At 29.8% G+C, this 24203-nt stretch overlaps 1 protein-coding gene across 1 annotated transcript; it reads left to right on the forward strand.

Moving 5' to 3' along the window:
* Positions 1 to 3809: 3809 nt before the first annotated feature.
* LOC123294455 (dedicator of cytokinesis protein 7) lies at positions 3810 to 22262 on the forward strand. The gene is made up of 22 exons (XM_044875528.1): positions 3810 to 3869; positions 3944 to 4025; positions 4091 to 4269; positions 4332 to 4545; positions 5031 to 5494; positions 5656 to 5938; positions 7253 to 7904; positions 8105 to 8230; positions 8298 to 8436; positions 8517 to 8697; positions 8791 to 9082; positions 10325 to 10855; positions 11311 to 11858; positions 13618 to 13898; positions 14859 to 15198; positions 15541 to 15717; positions 16227 to 16515; positions 17214 to 17458; positions 17692 to 18536; positions 18633 to 19239; positions 20009 to 20445; positions 21393 to 22262. The coding sequence occupies exons 1-22, from the start codon at positions 3829 to 3831 to the stop codon at positions 21418 to 21420; spliced, it is 6981 nt and encodes a 2326-aa protein (XP_044731463.1). The 5' UTR covers positions 3810 to 3828; the 3' UTR covers positions 21421 to 22262.
* Positions 22263 to 24203: the final 1941 nt, after the last annotated feature.

A 24203-nucleotide genomic window follows, 5' to 3' on the forward strand; every position in this document is an offset into this window, starting at 1 on the left:
TCATTTATGATGGTGTTTTGAACAATCCCACAAATTTTGACTTCTGTACCAATTTTTGTACCATCGAATGTTTAATTGGACCTGATAAGTATTATTATTTACTCATAAGGCGAGAATACCGTACAGAAGTCGTGTGAGTATTTTACACGGATACTTTAAGATTGGGACATCAGATGTTTGTATTATAAGTGTGTGTACCTACGTTAAGTGTATGAATTCAATATCTTATGAATGAAGAGCCATTCAAATTTTAAACAGCAATAATGCTAAGAAAACGTAATTGTAATTTTTGTTTGAAGATTCCAGGCTGGGAATGATACAAAAATTCAAAAGTTGAATTTTAATTCAGTGACTAAAAACTTTATACAGCATTGAAAATTTGATATTATTTTTGATTGAATATTCATTTTTTGGCCGAGTATTTGTGTTATTTAAGTATTTGTGCATTTTGATACCGCTACCATTAATTAAATAAATAATTTCACAAAAGCGCAACATGGTCAATTGGGTCTTGGGTTCTTTCTTAACCGTTAGGGATAGAACAAAAGTTTAAATGTAAAAAATGTTTCATAAACAGCCTCGTTTATCCGCGAGAGTGCAAATTAGGACAAAAATTAGGTGCTCATTTTTTCAAAACTATAAAAGATAGACCGTGGAAAATTTGCAGATAGCTTCCACCAGTGGTCTTGTAAAAGATTCTTGAAAAAAATCTAATTGTATTGGTTTTTTTAACCCTTTATAATTTGTTAAAAATAACGCAAGAACTGACATTCAACACTTTCTATACAAGGTATTTCAGCAATTAACTCAGTCAATTATTTATTTTACCCTCTATATATGAAATATATATCAAAGAGGTATATTAAATTCAGTCCCAAGTTTGTAACGCTTAAAAATATTTATGCTACGAACAAAATTTTGGTAAAGGTGTTCATATAAAATCAACTAATTAGTCCATTTCCGCTTGATGGCCGCCTGTCTGTCTACCTGGAAACACGATAACTCAGAAACGAAAAGAGATATCAAGCTGCAATCTTTAAAGCGTGTTTACTAGTAAAAAATGAGTTTAAGTTCGTAGATGTTTGAGTCTATAGGACCCATTTTTTAAACCGTAACAGATAGAACAAAAGATTTTTGTTTGATACATTTTTTCGTAAATATCAATATTTTCCCGTGTGGGCGCAAATTAGGGAAAAATTTGAAGCCCTTTTTCTCTATAACAGATAGAGAGTTAAATTAGTTAGTCTTGTGATATATTTTTGAAAAACGAAATATTAAGTTTTCTAGAAAATTTTATAAATATTTTGGATTTTTAAACTTTTCTAATTTATTAAAAATAATGCATGCACTGACATTCAACTCTGCCTATACATTTCAACAATTAACTCTGCTAATTGTTTATTTTCATTTTTTTAAGCTGTCTTTAGCAATTGCTATACAGACAGTCATTAACAAAATACATTTAAAATACAATACATAACATAAACAAATTGAAACATATTACATTCGATTTTGTCCTAAAAGCGAAAAAAAAACAAGTTTATTTTTATTAAAGATGTTGAGAATGATTTATTATATTCACCAAAAGAAAAATTATGTAGTGAACAAAAAATTGGTGTAAAAAAATATAATTCTAATTAATACTTATTGAGAGTGGGACACATGTGATTAGAGGGATCTTCGTCGTTGTGACCCATCAAAACTTTTAACAAGGAGAATGACAATAATAACATAGGTTTGGGAGGGGGGGAGTTGGGAGCGAAAATTATTCTAGAAAATCTGTAGGGTTTATATTTACAAATAAAATTATTAACTTAAATAGATTAAATAGCAAAAAAAATTATAATGGCTGAGACAAAAAAATTGCATTTGTGTTTAAATTTCGAATTGGGTCTTATTAAGGAAAGTATATCATAATTATTTAAAGATAGAAGGTGAGACATATAGTAAGGACCAAAAACATCCATACGAACTAGAAGGATTTAGGAAAAAACGACCGGAAAAAATAGACCAAAAAAAATTTTTGTAATAGTGTTCCATTTTTTAACGCAAGGGCTCCAAACTTCAGAATGCAGAAATTTTACGAATGTTTGACATGTGATGAATAGTGAAAAATATTACAGAACTTTTGGTAGTAGATATTTCCAAATTGATAGACATTAAACGGTTTTGTAATGTGGGTAAAGGGTTTGAAATACTATCTACAGTTGATTGTAAGAATTTGAAGGACGAATATAGGACAAAATCATCTGCGTATTGCAGGAAACAAATGGTAGGATGATTTACAATTTGTACAGTGACATGTAAATTGAAAAGAAGGGGGCTTAAAATTGCACCCTGCGGCAAGCCTAAGAATGCAGTTCTATACTGGATAAATAATTTTGGTGGTTTACAGTGAGATAACAAACTTTAAGAAAATTATACACAAACGATATTCTTAATTGTAGAGAGCTTTACTTTGTAGAACTTCATAATTAGGAATTTAAAGAAATAAAACTTCTTATTTACTTTAATTGCTTAGTGCACGATTTTTTTTTAAATATTTTAATAATTTCAAATATATTGACATTTTTCATCTAGCATAGACATTTACAAAACTGTGAATATTCGTCTAGGAGAACAGACATGGGTGTGAGAATGTTGATAAGGGTTGATATAAACATTGTCAAATGCTCCATTCAAGTCTATAAAGCAACAAATCATTCATTTCCTATTCAGCTATTCATTTCCGGAGACAGTAATCTGAACATCAGTCATGATTATAGAGAGGTTGGCAAGGGTAGATGATTTCTTACGAAAGCTTCGCGAGGACGGTGAAATGATATTGTTGAGTTCACATCACCACTCCAATCTCTTTCTGTCAAATGTTCCATAATTTTAGATACGCACGAGGCTAAAGCAATAAGGCGATAGGATAGATGTGAATTAGGATCTTTATTAGGTTTAATAATTAGAACGATCATCGTAGGTTTCAATAACTTTTTCAACAAGATAAAGGAAATATTCTCATTATTATTATTTAATATCTGGACCAGAGAACGAATCCGCCAGATTTGGACTTGAAAAGACCCCTTTTTATACCATGTATATATGAAATATACATAGTATATTAAGTTTAGTCCAAAGTTTGTAACGCTTAAAAATAATGATGCTAGGAAAAAAATTTTGTCATAGGTGTTCATAGAATCACCTAATTAATCCATTTCCGGTTGTCTGTCCGTCCGTCCGCCCGTCTGTGGACACGATAACTCAAAAACGAAAAAGCATATCGAGCTGAAATTTTTACAGTGTACTCAGGACGTAAAAAGTGAGGTCAAGTTCGTAAATGAGCATCATAGGTCAATTGGGTCTTGGGTCCGTAGGACCCATCTTGTAAACCGTTAGAGATAGAACAAAAGTTTAAATGTAAAAAATGTTCCTTATCAAAAATTAAACAACTTTTGTTTGAAACATTTTTTCGTAAACATCACTGTTTACCCTTGAGGGCGCCAATTAGGCGGAAATTTTAGAATATGTACTATACTTGATTATCAGTTATGTATGTGTCACATGTTTGTATGTGTAATGTGATAAAGAAATCAACACTGACTATGCATGGTATTTCAACAATTAACTCAGTCAATTGTTTGTTTTCACTTGTAGTAATTAGCATTGTTGCAAAAAATTTCATAAAATTATAAAAAGTATAGTTCAATAGTAATTATGCTAGATGTCACTGTAGCATTAACATTAAACATTTCAATAGGAGGAAATCGATAAAACAGTTTTCTTCAAAAGTGACAGAAACAAAAAAAAATAAATATTTATACTGTCAAGTTTGACAAGCAAATGGCATCTGTGCAAAGGGCGTTTGCCCAAAAACTTTCAAAGTAATTTTTTATAAATTAAAATGTAAATATTTAATTGATTTTCAATATTATAAATAAATTGTTTTTAATTGTAGACAACATGCAGCGGATGTCCGGCGAAATGTTTCTGGCCAAAATACATTTAAACCAGCTTCAATATCTGGATGTTCGTCTTCTGTAAGTTGATTAAATAAATATAAATATATGTTTCTACATAAATTAAATTAAATATTTAATTACAGATATCATTAAATGATCTAGCCGAACCATTAGATTACGAAGATTTTTTATCATCACATCAATTAATTATTGAACGTGATCCTTTACGTCGTATGCTTGACTTTCCTCATAATGATGTTGAAGTGTGTACAGTGCGACGGAAAATACGTACTTTATCACATATTGTACCCGAAGAAGATATGTAAGTTGGAGTAACTTTAATTTTTTAATTTGTAATAAATTACATTGATTTATTTTTTTTAGATTAGAATTACCACCAAGGGTACAAGCATGCATACGATGCTATACAAGCGATTGGCGTATTGTACGCTACTGTTATCGTCAATACAGTAGCTCAAGTGGACATGCTATTCGTCAGAATTCTCGTCTGACGTTACTACATTCAATTCCACGACAAGAGTTTGAGATTGATAATCAGAATACTGATACTGTTTCAACTGTTGACAACAGCTTTAAGGTAAGTTTTACTTAAATATTTTATGATAAATCAAATATCCAAACTTATTTTCTTGTCTATATCCTTGAGTTAGAATTTATGATGATTTTTTTTCATTTTATGTATTCATGCCGGGTGTCTCAGATTAACTGCAACCCTATAAAATTCAAAATATTCTGATGAATGTAAAATTTGAAATATTCCAGTAAATCGACTGTGTCGAATAGATGAAACATTTTCAATTTTCGATTTTGATCAAAATGTGCTAATTGATGAAAAATAGAAGAATATTTAAAATTAGAAAGATGCTGTTTATAAAATAACTTTTTTGGAGCACTTTTTCGAAAAACGAATACAATTGTGAAGAAAACGAAAGTAAAAATTCGATGAGTTCTATTTTTACATTCATTACTTTCTAATTAAATGCACTCTTCTATCTTTAACCAATTATCTACTAATTTAAATATTATTTAAATTAAATTTTAACTTAAAAACATTTATTTTAGTTTGATTGTGAAACTCCAACACCATCATCTTCGTCATCATCAACAACAACACTAGGTGGTGCAGGAAGTGGAGGTGGAGGCCGCCAATCAGTGGTATCTAACTCATCTTCATCATGTGCAACAGATACAACACTAACACCACGTAATTCGTGGGCCAGTTTTGATTTACGAAATAGCTCTAGTGATCCATTATTAGTTGAATTATTTGATCGTACGGCACCAGAACAATTGGATCAGTTAAATGAAGCACGTCGTCAAGAATGCCGTCAAGAATATCTATTTAATTTATATTCTATTAATAATGATACTAATAATGATTTTATTACAACAATACAATCATCGACATCATCTACTTCATCAACAGGATGTACAAGTTCAGCAAATAATATCGAACGTCGTATACAAGCTGATGTTCCTGTAGAACATCAAGGGCATCGTATTTTGGTTAAATGTTTAATGTTAAAGTAAGTCTAGTTTTATAATTTTGTATTTTCCGCACCCGATCCATACAAAATTATATATTTACTATTAGAAGAGAATTTCTTTTAAATTTTTATTAGAGTGTTGCCCTGATAAAAATATGAAAAATACAAAATTTTACTAAAAATTCTATGTTTCTATTTAGATTTGAGATCGAAGTTGAACCAATATTTGCATCAATGGCATTATATGATGCAAAAGATAAAAAGAAATTATCAGAGAATTTTTATTTTGATATGAATACGGAACAAATCAAACGGATGTTAGGTGGTCATATTCCGTATAGTGATGTCAGTACTATGAGTCGTTCGGCCATCTTTAATATTACCAATCCATTATCTGATATTTTTATTGTTATCAAATTAGAAAAAGTACTGCAAGGTGATATTAATGAATGTATTGAACCATATTTAAAAGATGACAATAAAGTAAGTATGATTTCCTAAGACTTTAATGCACTCTCATTGAGATTAAGCGAGAAAATGAAATTGAAATTTCTACTTAAAAGCGCTAACTATCGAATTAAATACTAACTCTATTTGGAACTGTCAAGGCATTAATTTAGATAGTTAATTATTACATATAAAAATTATTAGCACAATGAATATATTTATATGTATATATCGTAGCCAAGTAGCTTAAGGAGCTGTTCAATTAACAGGCTAGCCGTTTTCAGCCATTCAATCAAATAACTAGGCTAATGACTTGGATCGATAACGTTTAAATACTTGCCTTTTCTAGTCTTTTGGTGACCAGGGACTCCAAAAATGTAGTTTTAAGCCTACTACTAAACAGTGTTGCAATAATAGATATGCTTGTTTTAAAAACAAATTTCTCGCGACTCCAAATGCCATGGAAGTTTAACTTGTGTTAACAAATATTACTTTAATTTCTTACATGTGTACTTTATTATTGAGTTACGCTATTTGATCTCATGATTACCAAATAATAATGTGTTTTTAAATTACGAAAATAAACTATTTCTAATGTCAGTTATTTCACCTTTTTTTGTCAAATGGTCACCCTATTGTAAGAATGGCCTAATCATCAACCCATTAAATGTGGTATCAAACGCTATGGCTAAATATCATTCAGGCGCTGCTAACTGAAGTGCTAATTAGCTGCGACATATTTATCATAATATTTTATATTATAAGCTACCCTAGAGTCGATAGCTTCAACCTAAATCAACAGAAGGCGAAGAGCAATTGCCATTTACCAATTAAAGAGTTTCAATTTTTGACAGTTACTACACTTTTCATGCTAACTTTCAATTCAATATTACGAAATATTTTAAGAATTTATATATTTGATCTGTTTATTTGTTTGTTAAAAAACACAGCATGTTTTTAATTTACTTATAACAAGAAACTAACTTTTTATAAAATGAGTATCGCAATTATATGTTTCCAAATTGAAGAATTTCTTGTGCAATTCATTGTAATACAAACTTACAGTGAACGCTTAGTTTTGTTAGCGTTCATCCTGAAACGTTGTATCGTTTCAACTAAAATTACGTTTTAGTTGAGGCAAAATTCAAAGAAAATTAAATTAAATAAAGTTGTTTTACATCACAATATTTTGTATGTTAGTTTATATTATTCAAAAGGCATAATTCCAAAGTGGTACTTCCCTAAAGTTACGTTTTCGCAGATGCAAGTGAACTCAATGAAAGTGTATAGCAAGTATTATATAGATAAATCATTAAAAACTGTAATTATTTCAAAATAATTTTATTTTAGAATCGTGACAAAATTAAATCAAATGCTGTGTCAATGTGCGAACGTTTAGGAAAATATCGTCAACCATTTGCTTGGACAGCAATTTCTTTAATAAATGTAATAACCGGTGTTAATTCGCTAGAACGTGACTCAACCACAACAACCTCTTCATCTTCGGGCACACTTAGTGATCGTGATAGTAACAGTACATTTTCATTTATATCATCTGGTACCAATAGTTTAGAACGTAAAACATCTCTATCGCAAACTTCATCGACATCATCGCCCGGAGATCGATCAAGTGGTGGCGGTCTCACAGAACAATTAAGACGTCGTGCCACAGATGTGGGTGGTTCATTAACACGCCGTGGGTCATTAGAACGTCATCAGCGACAGCAAGATCAAATACCGAATTATACGAGCGAATATTTAGCACAACAATTAGATTCATTTCGTCCAATCACTATTACTGTTTCAAGCTTTTTTAAACAAGAAAATGATCGTTTACGTGACGAAGATTTATATAAATTTTTACAAGAATTAAAACGTCCATGCGCTGTTATGAAAAAATTAAAATGTATACCGGGTATTTTAAAATTAGATATTGCACCATGTCCAGAAGAAGTCAAATGTGCATTAACACCGGAATTACATCGTTTAAATCCATATCCAGGTAAGTTTTAATTTTTGTCATATTAATATAGGAGTAGTTCGGAAAACGATGTGAAGATCTACCGACTTTAACATTATTTTCATTGAACATCTAGTTTAAAAATTTTTTCGATAAATCTATTTTCGATATGTCCTATTTTATTTTCTTTTATTAAACACCTTGTATATTTAATTAAACAATAATTTTGTATTTATTTTCAGATGAAAAATGTCGACCAATTAAGGAAATTTTAGAATTTCCATTACGCGAAATATTAGTACCACATTATAATTATAGAAATTTATTATATATCAACCCAAAAGAATTAAATTTCTCAAATCGAGCAGGTAAGAAAATTAAATAAATAAATTAGCTAAACAGTTTAATTAATTTATTTTAAATTTAATTAAATAGGATCAGCACGAAATATTGCTGTACGCGTACAATTAATGTGTGGTGAAAACCCAGAAAGTGCAATGGAAAGTATTTTTGGTAAATCGTCATGTCCAGAATTTACGAATGAAGCATACACATCAATTAGCTATCATAACAAGTATGTAAAAATTTTAAAGCTCCTTTTCCAATTTTTTTTATTTTGATTTAATTTTTTTTATAAATATGTCTTTAAAATAGATGTCCAGTATTTTATGATGAAATCAAAATGAAACTACCAGCATTATTAAAAGATAATCATCATATTTTATTTACAATGTATCACATTTCATGTCAACGTAAAGCTAATTTGAATTCAGCAGCCACAACAATTACCATCGATCAACAATCGAATAATGTGGATACACCAGTTGGTTATACTGTAAGTATGCAAGAAATTCATAAAAATGAATTTGCATTAAAAAAATTTTAATACTTTGACTGCCCCTCTAACATATTTGTTTGAATTCCACAGTGGTTACCAATTTTACGTGATGGGCAATTGATTAAAAATGGTGAATATTGTTTACCCGTAATGTTAGAGCCACCACCATCAAATTATAGTTACATACCGTCAGATGTATGGTTACCAGGTACAAAATGGTTAGACAATCATAAAAGTGTATTTACGATCAATATTAATATACAATCTACAATACATACACAAGATCAATATTTAGAACACTTCTTGACAACGTTGGATTTATTTGAACAAGGTTCAATGCATAATCATCATCGGTATTATAATGATCATCAAACTAATACAGGTATTTTGTATTCGTTTAAATTTAATTTAAGGTATATTGCATTAGAAATAAATTGTATAAGTTTTTCACCACATTTTAAAGAATGATTTTTATTTAATAAACATATATCCCAAAGGAAAAAATATTCTCGCGGTTGGGTTTCTAGCAAATAAATTGGGAAATTATAGTTGTGTTATTGTTACTCTTACATAGCCTAATGGAGTAATTTTGACAGTGAAAACTGTTTTGAAAAGTATTAGCTTTTTTCAAAAAACTATCTAATATATAAAATAAAGACGGGTTAGTTACATCATTTATAACTCAAGAACGGCTGAATCGATTTTAATGATTTCTGATTTGTTGGATTAGTCTCTCCCCGAATAGTCAACCCTAGTAGCTGAGTTTTTTAAAGTGTAAATAATTTCGTTCGCGGTATATAGGGTAACAGGTTCAATTTCTGCCGTTACAAAAATTAATTTAATTAATAATTGTGAGGGGCTGGTGTAGTGCATGGTATATGCATAAAGAAAGTGCACTCAGCCTATGAAAATAATTGAGGAGCTGATAAATGAGATTATCAGCGGAAAAGGTAGCAAAACACATATATGTTATCTCAATGGGCTCTAAAGCCTAAGTGTGTGCTTCTTGGACTGCCAATATAACCATACTTAATCTAACCTCTCCTCGAATAGCAGAACAACTATTAAAGATAATAATTTTCTCCCAACTAAGAGAGGAGGGGGTGAAAGTTTGTATGAAAATCCGTCATTTTTGAATCCACTTCTTACCCGATTTTATAAATTATTTCGCCTATAGAATGCTACACGTAGGCTATATTTTTTTTCTAAAAGATTAACGCTCCGCACCAAAAAATTAGCACCCATGATGTTGTAAACAAAATGGGAGACAAGTGAAGACAGGGGAAGTAAAGCTTTTGTAAAAGTTATTTACAAACAGCGTAACTGCTGTTTGTTAATAAGAAATTAAAGAATTTTTTGACCCTACATAGAAATAATTATCGCGTGTAGGAATTTTTATATTTTAATTAAAAAAACTCAAAAAAGTATTCTCATATAAATGCATAATTCATTATAACCAATTTCTTATAAAATATTGGTCCAATAGTCAAATAAACTGGAATATCGTGACTTTTAGGCACTAATTACTCTAGAAAATTAAGTAAATTGTAAAAAAATTATACTATTACCCCAAAAAATTGTCATAATGTCAGTATTTATAATGATGTTTTTGTTTCATTCGTAGGTACAAATGTTGGCAACAATGTAACCGGAAATGCAATTGAAATCGAAATAAAACAATCAATCAAACAATTATATTTAACACAAACAAATATATTAATAAAATTTTTACCAATTGTTTTTGATATATTAATACGTTTATTAATTAAACCATTAACAATAACAGCAAACATTCAACAACAACAGCAACAACAACAATCATTAAATGTATCAACAATTGTATTTGAAACATTATGTCATTTAATTAATAACATTAATAATTATAATTACAATGATTATGAACAATGTGAAATTGATAATGAACAACAACAACAATATTATCAACATAATCAGCAACAACATGATCATCATTATGGTAGAAATCCATTGTTGATATCGTATATTAATTATCAATGTAATATACCGCATCCATTAAAAACGACTACAACAAGTTCTCCAAGTAAGACAAATGCAATGACAAGAAGTAATAGTAATCCGGATTTATCAATTGAAATTAATAAACATTTGTTTGAATTGCAACAGCAGCAACAACAAGGTAAAATTGTTTTGTTTATATTTATTCCAGTCTATTTCTACACACCCTCTCTATCTCGAAAATGGCCGTTCTGCCATATATATGTCCTATGAGAGAAAATGCATCCACATCGACTCAGGAGCTTATTTACCACGCGGCAGAAAGTTAAGGTTCATGGATTTTTTGACGCACCATATCTTAGAATATATAGTGCCTATACTGTTTTGGAAAATGACTCAAGCACTTACTCATTCTCGTTCTTAAATTAAATAACTTTTTGTTGCCATCTGTCGATAAATACAGCTTGATATTACCGTTAAATTGTGTCAGCGATGTTCAAAAACTCGATATCTTTAGTAGATTGTGTGATAGCACGAATTTTTCTTAAATATGGATTAAACTTTCCTCAATGAAAAAAGATTTTGATTCCGCATTCCGAATTAAAAATAACTCCGAAAATTTTTGTTTTGTTAAAGGTAACATCAATCGTGGTGCACGTACGTTAGATAGAACATCAAGTATGCGTACACCAACAACAACAGCACCAAATAATCAATCAACGGGCGATGATGTAACAATATATAAACGTTTACATGAAGAACTTGTATTACAATGGGTTGTATCTAGTGGACAAACAAAAGATTTAGCGATGTCAAATTCTTGGATTTTATTTGAATTAATTATAAAATCAATGGGTGAACATTTATCATACACACAATCATTAGATTTACAACGTAAATTACGTTTTACAGAACAATTTACAGATGATATTACAACATTAATACATACAATTACATCTGAGATTATATCAAAATTAACAACATGTCAAACAAATCAACAGTTAAATCAACAACAATATCGTTTAGCATACACGTTGAATTGTTCATTAGCATTCTTTTTATTTGATTTGTTATCATTAATGGATCGTGGTTTTGTATTGAATTTAATACGCACGTATTGCAAACAAATTATTGCAAAAATTACGTCATTACCAGATATTGCTTATCATTTAATTGATTTTAAGGTAAGATTTTATCATATACTTCTACCTTCACATATTTCTGAATATAAACGGATTATTATTTTGTCAATAAAGTAATTTAAATTATGTGATTCATATCTGAGTAAGACATCTTACTGGAAATTCATTTAAATGATGTAGTTCTTTATTTTCAAAAATCCAAAGAACATATAGCCTATTTTGTATCTTTCATTCCTCTTGTACTTAAGTAAACTTGTAGAGAATTCACTTTAGCTATCATTTTATTATATATTCTAAAATAATATTTATACATTACCCGGGGCTCCATAAATAAACCAGTAGAGGTCAGGTCAGTATTTTAGAATTTCGAATCTTTTCTCTTTTTTATACCATGAAATATATTATACCATGTATATATGAAATATACATAGTATATAAAGTTTAGTCCCAAGTTTGTAACGCTTAAAAATATTGAAGCTACGAACAAAATTTTGGTATAGGTGCTCATAGAATCACCTAATTAGTCCATTTCCGGTTGTCTGTCTGTCTGTCGTCTGTCCGTCTGTCATCACGATTACTCAAAAACATATCAAAATGTGCATAATAATACAGCCGACAGGTTGAAAAAAGTGGGGTCAAGTGGAAAAAGGTCGGGGCTTAATGACACTTTGGAATGTTGTTCAGGGATGGCTGATTATCATTTTCTCAAGTATCAGACCTCGTGGGCTCTATGAGCAAAGAGGAAGGGGAACTGCAAAATTTTCGACCTTCCTCCGGTTTTTCCACAATAATTTTTTACCCTACAGCAAAACCATCCCCAAACTTTTTGTAAATAGTAAAATTTTCTATAATTTTGACTATTCAATCATGTTTTTATGTCAATTCGTGACTGAGGTATGGCGCTTCAAAAAAAGGTCAATTTTCAAAATTCGCTAAAATAAGTCAAAAATGACACTTTATATATTCTGTTTTACTCGAATTATGATGAAATGTTATTGTTATGGTTCCTGGTTACAATTACCAACTTTTGTCATAAAATAAAACTTTGCAAATAAACAAAAGTCTGAAAAGTAGGCTCTCTTGAAACGATAACTAAACGAATAATTAAACGATTCCTTCCTGACGATTTAGGATTTATTATCAGCAGCGACTCTCTATAACAAACATCTAACGATTGTGGGGTGGGTGATGGTGTCCCAAGTTTGTGATTGTAACAAGAAACCATGGCAGATGACTGATAACGAATTTGCCACATTACCATATAAGTATTCAAAGATTGTTGCCTGTCTCTTTCTTTGTTTAATTAGGAAAATCAACTTCACTTTTCTGTCCGTGCAGAGAATATTCTTTATCTGAAGTGATAAAAAATTTAGTCATCATCTCCATTATTACATTTCATCATAATTCGGGTATATCAAAAGAAATAAAGTGGAATTCTGCATTTTTTGTCTTTTTTAGCGAATTTTGATAAGTAACCTTTTTTCGAATGTCAAAAAACAAAAAATTATAGAGATGCTTTTGCCGTAGGACGTAGAGGAAAAAATTTATTGAGGAAAAACCTGAAAAAGGTAGAACATTTTGCAGTCCCTTCTCCTCTTTTCACACAGTCGAAATCCAAAACTTTTAATGTTATTGTTAATTAACCATGTCTAAAACTACCTGTCGATAGAAATATAATTTAAATCTACCGAAACTTTATTTTCATATTTACTCTGTAATTAATACCTGAATTAATAGTAGCATGTTTTATTATTCTTAATAAAATATAACTGTGTAAATAAATTAAAAATTGTATTTATAGATTGACTTTTTACGAATAATATGCTCACATGAACATTATATACCAATAAATTTACCATTTGGTACACCATATACACAATTAACATCGGCACCCGTGTCACCAAATCCATCGATAGCATCATCCATAAGTCAAACATCATTTATATCAAATTTAACTGGTAGTGGTGGTAATTTACATAATGAACAACGTTGTAATTTTAGTGAATTATCGGTTGATTATCGACAACAACACTTTTTAATTGGTTTATTATTATCTGATTTAACTACAATACTTGATATACAGTTGAGTATATGATATCTATTTATATGAGGATAGTTAATATAGAGAGAAAGGCTGGTTTTATTAACATGCACCCGCACTGTTAGTAAAATTTCCATAAGTAGAGATTTAAAAAATAATTAATTGAAAATATTTGTATGTTATTTGTGTGACTTCAAAGTTATTAATCGCCTTTGGTTAATTTCCGTTGATTGAGTGTCAAAAAATCGAAAATTATCCGTAAATATGATAAATCATAACGGAAATTATTATGGAAATAAAAAAATTATCAAAAAAACCTTTTATATTGTTTGGGTTTTAATAGTTATCTCAAACGATGATTTTTATCCAAAACACATCAACTTTTATGATTTTACGATTTTAATGATACGTGATATTCAATCAATATCAAACTAAAGGTACATAGAATATTATAAATCTGGTAGTCTTTGTTTTTAGAATAGAATAGGAAAGACTGAAAAACACTAAAATTCAGTCATTCGACATCTAGGAGAGTAATTCTCGACATATCACTGAAAGTTTTATATATAATTCGGGCGATATCATAGAAAATATTCGACCAAGCGTTAAATGAAACCATTTTTATATTTTTTGAATCAAAATTATTATATATATGGAGTTTCATTGATTTCAGAAACAATAAGTGGGATGTAATTTCAAAATCGAACAAATTTTTTTTTCCAATAGCTCTGATATTATAAAATAAATTTAATTTTGTAATTTTTTTCGCGTCATAATTACTCTCAAAATTACCAAAACAAATTTATTAATTTTCGTAATTTTTTAAGTTTACCGACATCACAAAACAATCCTGTTGCAAACAAAATCGTCAATCGATATTGATAAAAATTATTGTTAAAGGTACTTCTCATAAAACACCATTACAGACTTTCTCTCTATATCCTTTGAAACTTTTAAACACATTAATTGTAAATAATATTAATTATAAATTTTCCTAACAGGAACCCACAATTACATTCTAAAATCATAGATATGTTAAAAAATTTACTAACAAGCCACGACTTGGATGAACGTTATTCATCTGTAGAATGTCGTGCTCGTGTTGCAGTTTTATATTTACCATTGTTAACAATTGTTATGGATTCATTATCAATATTATATTATAATAATAATCATAATTACAACATAGTTACATACAACAATGATCATAACAGTCATCATGATTCAAGTGGTAATAGTATTAATCAATTTGTTGCAATGGCTATTGCTGGTACACACAATAATAAAGGTACAACTACGGCGGCAGTTACAACAGATTCTACATCAACCTATCATCAACAGGTTTGTTTCAAATATAAAAGTATAAACAGTAGCACATTTACCGCTCCTATTTACAAATTTAGCGCACCCTACCGCCCGTCTTAAGCCCTTAGTGCTTTATACCGGTACACTTTTGTCAAAACTTGTCCGATCGTTTATAATTTTTTAGCCAACGAGTATTTCACCACTATTTCTTTACCTTCGAAAATTCCTCACCCTTAAAATCTGCTAATTTCTAATGTTTGCACTAAAATCTTTCGGGAGAGTATAAGCGAATAAGTTTAAATTAAACTAACAGATGGTATTACTTTCATGATGTACTAATTCAAATTTCAATTAAATAATGATAAATTAATTTTATAGAATAGAAAATTACAATTAAATGCAGAAGTGACACGCAATTTGTTAATATGTTTCTTATGGGTTATTAAAAATATTGGACAAGATGTATTGACACAATGGTTAAATGAATTAACATCATCGCGATTACAAAATTTGTTACAAGTATTACATGTTTGTATTACATGCTTTGAATATAAGGTAAGTTCAAATGCACTGATTTGCTTTTTTCTGAGTAGATAGTTGAGTAGATAGAAATTGTTAGAATTGGTACAACTAAGCAAATAGTAAGTTTCCCAATTATTAGAGCTGCAACTTTTAATATTACGCGTTATTGAAATCAATCAACTTATATATCAGCGTGAAACGTTTGTGTGTTCTGTATACACAATCATTCAAATAGATAAAGATATGAAGCGGTTAATTATAATTTGAGCCACTCACATAGAACAGGAATGACAGAAGGACCCGGGTTCAAGTCCCTGCTTCATGTGTAATTTTTTGTTTTTGTTTTCTATTTGTTCAAATAAATAATCTATTTTATCTTAAAAAGTGTGAAGATAGATTAGTTATTGAGCGCTCTTTTTATCAAAACTTTCCAAATATTGTGGATCAAGTAGCAAAATTTAATTTTATCATCATGTCTAGCTAATCACACGAAAAAAAGTTCTTTATATCAAAGTATTATAAAAGATAATGTTTATTTTAAGGGTAAAAAAGAATTGAAACGTTGTACACAACAAAATTATCGTAAAACAATCGATATTAAGTCACGTTTAGAAGATGTAATACTTGGGCAAGGTTCTGCACGCTGTGAGATGATACAACGTCGTAACAAAGATAAATTACCAATACAATCATCATCAAATGATAATATAAATAGTAGTGATAAGTTACGTTGGCGTAAAGAACAAATGATTTATCGTAGCTCACAAATTGATCGTGAACAATCTGAAAGAATAACACAAGAATATATTGAAATGGATTCATTAATTGAAGGTACAAGTAGTTACTAGTTGATTTATAATATTTTTTACAACGCCCGCTCGAGAAGTAGACTTTTCGAGCGCTGTATGTCACCTTCAAAATACACAATAATCGCATACTTAACTATATGTGTTTCATAAACGCACATGTTCGGTTATAGACTACATAACTGCACAGATTCCTAATACACTATACTACTATAAAATATAACCTCACGGATACTGTCTGTATTACGTTTCTCACTTTACTAGAAACTACTGACACGCCATCTGACGCCGCGATAATAGCATGAAAATCATAATATACTAAATAATTTATGTTAATATTTTAACATAATTTATTTATACATAATAATTTTAACATAATTTACATTTAAAATAAGTAAATAAATCATTTCTCAAATTGATAAATTTCTCTCAAAGTCAACTTCCCGAGCGATTGTTGTAAAAAGTATTGAATGCTACTTGCGGAATAAGTAGCAAATATGACAGTCGTGATTACGGCATTCGCTCTAAGGTTATGAGACATTCTTATGAAGACTCGTGTGGTTGTCGCAACTCGCCTACGGCTCGTAGCGACATCTACCACACTCGTCTTCATAAGAATGTCCCATAACCTTACGCGCCGCAACACCACGACTGTCAGATTATTTGCTACTTATCCCACATGTAGCATTAATAACTATAATAATTAATAAATTTTGTATTTAGGTACATTATCAAATGAAACAAGTTTAATTATATTGGATTGCATTGAGCGTATTGTAACAGTAATACAACAAACGTCATTGATTCACACACAATCAATATATTTTAATAATTACATGTCAATTGATCAACAGCATACAAATAATATTATCACGTTGTTAAAAGTGTTGTTACATGGTTTAGCCTGTAATCAAAGCACAAATGTATTGCAGCATATGTTTGCGACACAGCGTTCATTAGTGTTTAAAGTAAGTGAACTTTTTCTTGAACACCTAGAACTCTTATCCAAATATTCACCCTGTATTTCATTTTGTTACACTCCATTTCTGTTTTCTTTGATTACTTAGATTATTATTATTATTTTTTTTTTTTGACTTAGACACATGCCAGGAAATTTAATTTTCTGACCCAGAGTCATAATATAATATTTATCTCTTTACATTTCTCTTTGATTTATTTTAATTTTATTATAATTTTTTAGTTTCATAATATATTATTCGACGATGAAAATGAATTATGCGCAGATTTATGTTTATTATTACTGCGACATTGTGGTTCTTATATGATCGCAGTACGTGCCCAAGCTGCAGCATCATTATATTTATTAATGCGGCAAACATTTGAAATTGGTAATAATTTCGCACGTATTAAAATGCAAGTAACAATGTCATTAAGTTCATTAGTTGGTACCAATGCACGATTTAGCGAAGAATCTTTGCGATGTTCTCTAAAAACGATCTTAGAGTATGCAGAAAATGATTTGAATTTACAAGAAACTACATTCCCTGAACAAGTTCGAGATCTAGTCTTTAATTTATATATGATTCTTTCTGATACCGTTAAAATGAAAGAATTCCAAGAGGATCCAGAAATGTTATTAGATTTAATGTACCGTATAGCAAAAGGCTATCAAAATTCACCAGATTTACGACTTACGTGGCTGGCGAATATGGCCCAAAAACATATGGAACATAATAATCATTCAGAGGCTGCCATGTGTTTAATACACTCTGCGGCTTTAGTAAGCGAATATATTACAATGCAAGAATCATTAACACATTTACCTATTGGAGCTGTGACGTTTGAGAAAGTTTCACCAAATGTACTGTATGAAAGTGCGGTCTCAGATGATGTGTTAAGTCCAGAACATGAAGGTATTTGTTTAGGATCACATTTCACTGAAGCGGGTTTACTTGGTTTGTTGGAACATGCAGCAAGTTCATTTTATACAGCTGGAATGTATGAAGCCATGAACGATGTGTATCGGATTTGTATACCCATTGCGGAACATAATCGGGATTTTAAGAAATTAGCAAATATTCATGGGTAAGTTAATTTTATACTATCTTTGTAATCCAGATTAGAAACACACAGCTCTTTTGCCCATTTTTAGTCAAACTAATACAATTCTTTTAATTACAGTAAATTACACGAAGCCTATACACGTATCGAACAATTGCATGGTAAACGTGTATTTGGTACATATTTTCGTGTTGGATTTTATGGCTCTAAATTTGGAGATTTAAATCAAGAAGAGTTTATATATAAAGAACCAACACTAACAAAACTACCAGAAATATTCAGTCGTTTAGAAAACTTTTATGCAGAACGTTTTGGTTCGGATAATATTATAATTATCCAAGATTCAAATATTGTGGACGTGGCACAATTAGATCCACAAAAAGCTTATATTCAAATTACCTATGTCGAACCATATTTTGAATCCTATGAACTACGTTATCGTCATACTCACTTCGAGAAGAATTTTAACATTAAACGTTTTGTTTATGCTACACCATTTACATTGTCTGGTAGACCACATGGAGAATTGCACGAACAGTATAAGCGAAAAACTATATTAACTACGGCAATGTATTTCCCATATGTGAAAACTCGAATCCAAGTTGTGGATCGTAAACAAATTGTGTTGACACCAATTGAAGTGGCGATTGAAGATATACAAAAGAAGACTATGGAATTAGCACAAGCTACACAACAAGAGCCACCTGATACTAAAATCTTACAAATGGTAAGTAATATGGACCGCTTAAAGTTGTTGTTTCGCTATGGGCATAGTGTCAGAAAATTATAAATTTTTTTACTTATTAAGGATATTATAACACAACTACCATAACAATTTGAGATCGATTGGCCGTCTCTAACTCGAGATAAATTTAATTGAACTTCGGATTATTAATTCGGAGAGCAAAGGAGCGGTTTTTTTTTTTTAATTCTAGAAAAAACTGTCAATAATTTTCAAAAACTAACAGAACATTGATGTATTTGTTCTGAGTTTAAAAAAAAATTATTGACCGTTTCATTGTTGAGATATAATAACGAAAGTTAATAAATTTTATTGTTGAAAAGAAACAATTGTAGCTACTGAATTTTGATTGAAGAGAGGTAATTATATTAACATAATTCTAAACAAATCTTCGTACACTATATATTTATTGTATGATAAACAGTTGAGTGGTCCAGTAGGGATAAAAATTAAACATTCATTGCAAGCTTATATACTCTTACCGTTCATATATTCCAAAACTTTTTTACAATATTGTGGGAAGGCAAAAACCTTCAGATTATAATCTTGAAATGCGACTCTCGATGACTCTCAATCTCTCGTGCAACCTCTTCCAAAAGAGGTTGCCTCGATTGAAGCCTAAATTGACACCCAATTCATTTATGTTTTTTACTCTTGATGTTTTCTTGTTTCTCTCCTATTCTCAGTGTTTCCCTTGAATTACGCCACACTTTTTTTAATATTTTAGTACAGGATTAAATTAAATTTGTAACAGGTTTTACAAGGATGTATTGGTACAACTGTAAATCAAGGTCCAATGGAAATGGCACAAGTATTTTTATCGCCAAATAAAACGAATAATACATCATCTGTGTCGACAATGATGACTGATAGTGGAGCTAACACTAATACATCTTCTACATCACCTTCAACAAATCGTATATTAACAAAACATCAAAATAAGTTACGTTTATGCTTCAAAGATTTTAGTAAAAAATGTTTGGATGCTTTGAAAAAGAATAAAAATTTAATTGGTCCCGATCAACGTGATTATCAACGTGAATTGGAACGTAATTATCATCGATTTACTGAACGTTTACAACCGTTAATTAATATTCATCCCAATCATGTTCAACATCATCACCATCATCATCATCGGTCTACATCTTCGTCTACGGCCACAAACAATACAACAGCAACCTCAACGGCGAAGTAAGTCTTCTTAATTCATTTTTTATTTATATTATATCTATTTTATTACCTAAAATTTGAAATTTATATGAAATTTTTATTATATTTGCCATATTTTATTAAAAAACAATCAGAATTTAATGATTTTATTTTTAAAATTTTGCTAAGGAACTAAATATTTTCGAAATATTTCATTTGGTATAAAGATGTTTATTTATTTGATTTAGTAAAAACTTCTGATGTATTTTTGTTTTAACTTTACTAGGCGGGTGATAACACAATTATATTTTATTGTAAACTAAAAGTTTAGAATTGGCTTTGATTTTCACATCATTCATCATTTTCAAATTTTATACTCAACATCATCCTTGATATTTAGACCTTGGGAGAGAAAGAGTGCTTTGTAAAATGATTTATACATACTTGAAATTTTGTTAGTGGCTTACATTAGGCGAGTCTACCAAACTTCTCTCTACGACTTGCGTTGCGTTGCGTTCTTAAATGGGCACGATGTCGTCATCAACAGCAAGGAATTTGTCATTTATTTTTTCCGACAAAAAAATTGCATCGATGAGCTTGTTTAGGACCTCGAACATACCGTACTTATGTATTTTTGCCTTTCAATACATTTGCCTTTCAATACATATGTAGTTCATTTTTGCTGAATTGTTCCTACTGCGTTTTTCAGTCCCATAGCTTAAATATGACGTTATCGTGCTCATTTGAGAACGCAGCACCTTCGAAAAAGTCGCAAAGAGAAGTTTGGTAGACTCGCCTAAAGGTAGCCACTCACGAAATTTTAAGTATGAATTAATCATTTCACAAAGCACCCTTTCTGTCCCACGGTCTAATTTTGAATTATTCTAATGCACAAACCACTTTAATGTTATGGGCATTAAATTAGATGCAATCAGCTTTCAAAAAGTCATTACTTTATTTATTATAATTCATTTTATTTTGTTTTGCAGTGCGAATACGACTCCCTTGCGTTGGTGAAAATTAATTCAATTTAAAAAGAAACAAGCTACTACGAAAGAGGATACGATAGAGAGAAGTGTTGAATAATGATAACAAGAAGGAACACTATTGTAAAACAAATTAAAATTTTGTCCATCTGAAAACTTTTTTGACTGGATTCAATCGTTTTTATATTTCATTTTTATTGAAACATGCTTAGAGCAAACTATCCAAAAGATACTGTGTTTCCATGTATTCGGGAATAATATCTACTAAATAATCAGATCTCTAGAATTTTAACTTTAAAGAAAAAATTTCATTCAAATAAATTAAGTATCTTCTTTTAAAAATGGAAAAAAGTATTTTGAGCTCAATATTTTTACATGTTGGCATGGGTTTTATTAAATGCCCTTAGAAATGACTTTACATTATTATTCTCTGGAGACATCATTCTCTGAAGTGTCAAGATATTGTGTGTCATTAGAAAGTGGAATAATCAAAACTTTAAAACCATGTTTTAAATTTCCTCTCTATCTTCTTTTTGTTAAAAATATTTTCGATTAAATTGAAATCAGTGAGAAATAGATCAATGATAATTTCAATTATTATTAAATAAATAAATAATTGAATGCGCCTTAATTATATAGGCCTTTAAATAGTATTTAAATATACTGAGTGGGTCATTTTAATCTAAACACCTAAATATCTCGTTTTGTAGTTAACCAATCAAAAAATAACTTGAACAAAAGTTGCAGAGTTTGATGAGGGACATCATGTTCGGACATCAGATTCAACCTAGTTCTTCATGGTTCTTTAATAGCCAATTTATTGCATTTAATCGAAAGAAAACATGCTAACTACGATAAATATAGGACATTCGCCTGTGTCCTAGACTTTGACCTACAATTATGGATAAACTTTAAACGTATTTTCTTTTGTTTAAATGCAATAATGACTTTCTAATTTAAAGTGTTATTCTCCCTCTTACCGTTTAGGATCTAAATTGGCTATTAAATAAACCCGAAAAAGTAGGTCTAATCTAATATCAGAACATGATGTTCCCGATTAACCTCTGGAACTTTTGTTTAAGTTATTTTTGATTGAAATAAATTTTGATTTTTGCCCCAATTTCCTAGATCAGTTTTTTGTATTTTAAAATACGTATTTTCGACTACCAAGTAGTCATCATCAGTAAGAATTAGCTAGTGATTACTCTTATTATGAATGCTACTCTTTGCTAATTTGGTGGCGGACTGCAGTCTACGTATTTTAAAATACAAAAAGCTGATAAAGGAAATTGGGACAAAAATCGAAATTTATTTCGAAATATTAACGAGATATTTAAGTGTATAGATAGATTAAAATGGCCCATCCTATATATATCACTTAATATTTGTGTATTCATTTTTATATTTATTCAATAACTTTCTTATTTTAATAAGTACTCGATTTTATATTACTAACCAAATCAATAGGAAGTTATCACAAGTATCTTTGTGTTTGTCGCACTTCATTCAATACTGGAAATATCGAGATGCGGTTTTTAAATTTTAAATAATTCTGTGATCATTTAAATTTAATGAATATTAAATTTCAATTAGGCATAATATAAAATAAAGAATTTTGTTGAAATGCAAATAAGTTACCTTCTTAATAGTGGAAATGATAATATACGCTTGGGTACAGCTAATGGAAGGGAATTACTTGGAACATTCAGAGATGCCATAACATTTAACTCGTTATTTTTAAAGGAATTAATGTGATAACTTTCTAAAAACCGTAATTATAACTAGTATGTATTATGCAATTATTTCAATCAAAATATTTCCAAAATTTATTTTCGTACAATGTATTTACGCATAAGTGCAATTGTAATTTCGCATTTTACTTAGTATCAGCGTTATTTTCAAAATTAACAGCATTTAATTTTTTTAAACGTAATTTTTCTAAGCCAAAGACAGGTGTATTCATCTGAAAAAGAGAATGTCTAATATTTAAGTATTTATTTATAAATTTACAAATATATTCTTATAATTAATAATAACATGCATTTTATATACAATTTACTCGAATAAATTATAAAATATTATATATTATTAATCGTTATTAGTGATAGGTAATTTCCATTTACGATGAACCCTTAATAAGAAAAATTAATCCTTTGTTATTTTGACATTGGCATGGGTGAGTATAAGAAACAAAATGCGTCGAAACTCTAGGAACCATCGGTTATCGGGTATCTCACTGAAAATTATGTGTAACTTGCATGTAACTTTTAAGTTAGATTTGTAGTTAGAAGATTCATTCATATTTTTATAGTCTATGGTCTTCACCAAAGAGTTTTGATACGTAGTCTCTATAGTAACCTTTATAGTCTAAGATCTTCATACATTAGGTAAGATTTTATAGGATAGGAAGACTATTTATACCTTTTTTTAACATTAAAAAACATCAATTTTTTAATCAAAAATTACCCGATCGTTAAGCTGATGCATTTGATGGCTCAAAATGACGTTTTGGTTTGAATTTATTATTTATTTTTTTGAAACTTTGGAAAACTATTTTTGAGACATTCATTTCAAGGCATATATTAAGAGCAAGGACCAATGGCAGTGTTGTAAAGATTTCCGCGCAACTCGAATACTGAGCTAAATACAGGTACAGTAGGACTACAAGAAAGATACTATATGCATTATCACCAGTTCAATAACAAACAACTGTGTAGTCGAAGCAAACCTCGAAGGTTGACAATCGCATAACGATAGTTACTGTACTATGTGGGGAGGGGGATGAATAAAAAGGGGGATGAAGGCGTACAGCAG

This window comes from Chrysoperla carnea, chromosome 1 (assembly GCF_905475395.1).
Source record: "Chrysoperla carnea chromosome 1, inChrCarn1.1, whole genome shotgun sequence".
Lineage (NCBI taxonomy): Eukaryota > Metazoa > Arthropoda > Insecta > Neuroptera > Chrysopidae > Chrysoperla > Chrysoperla carnea.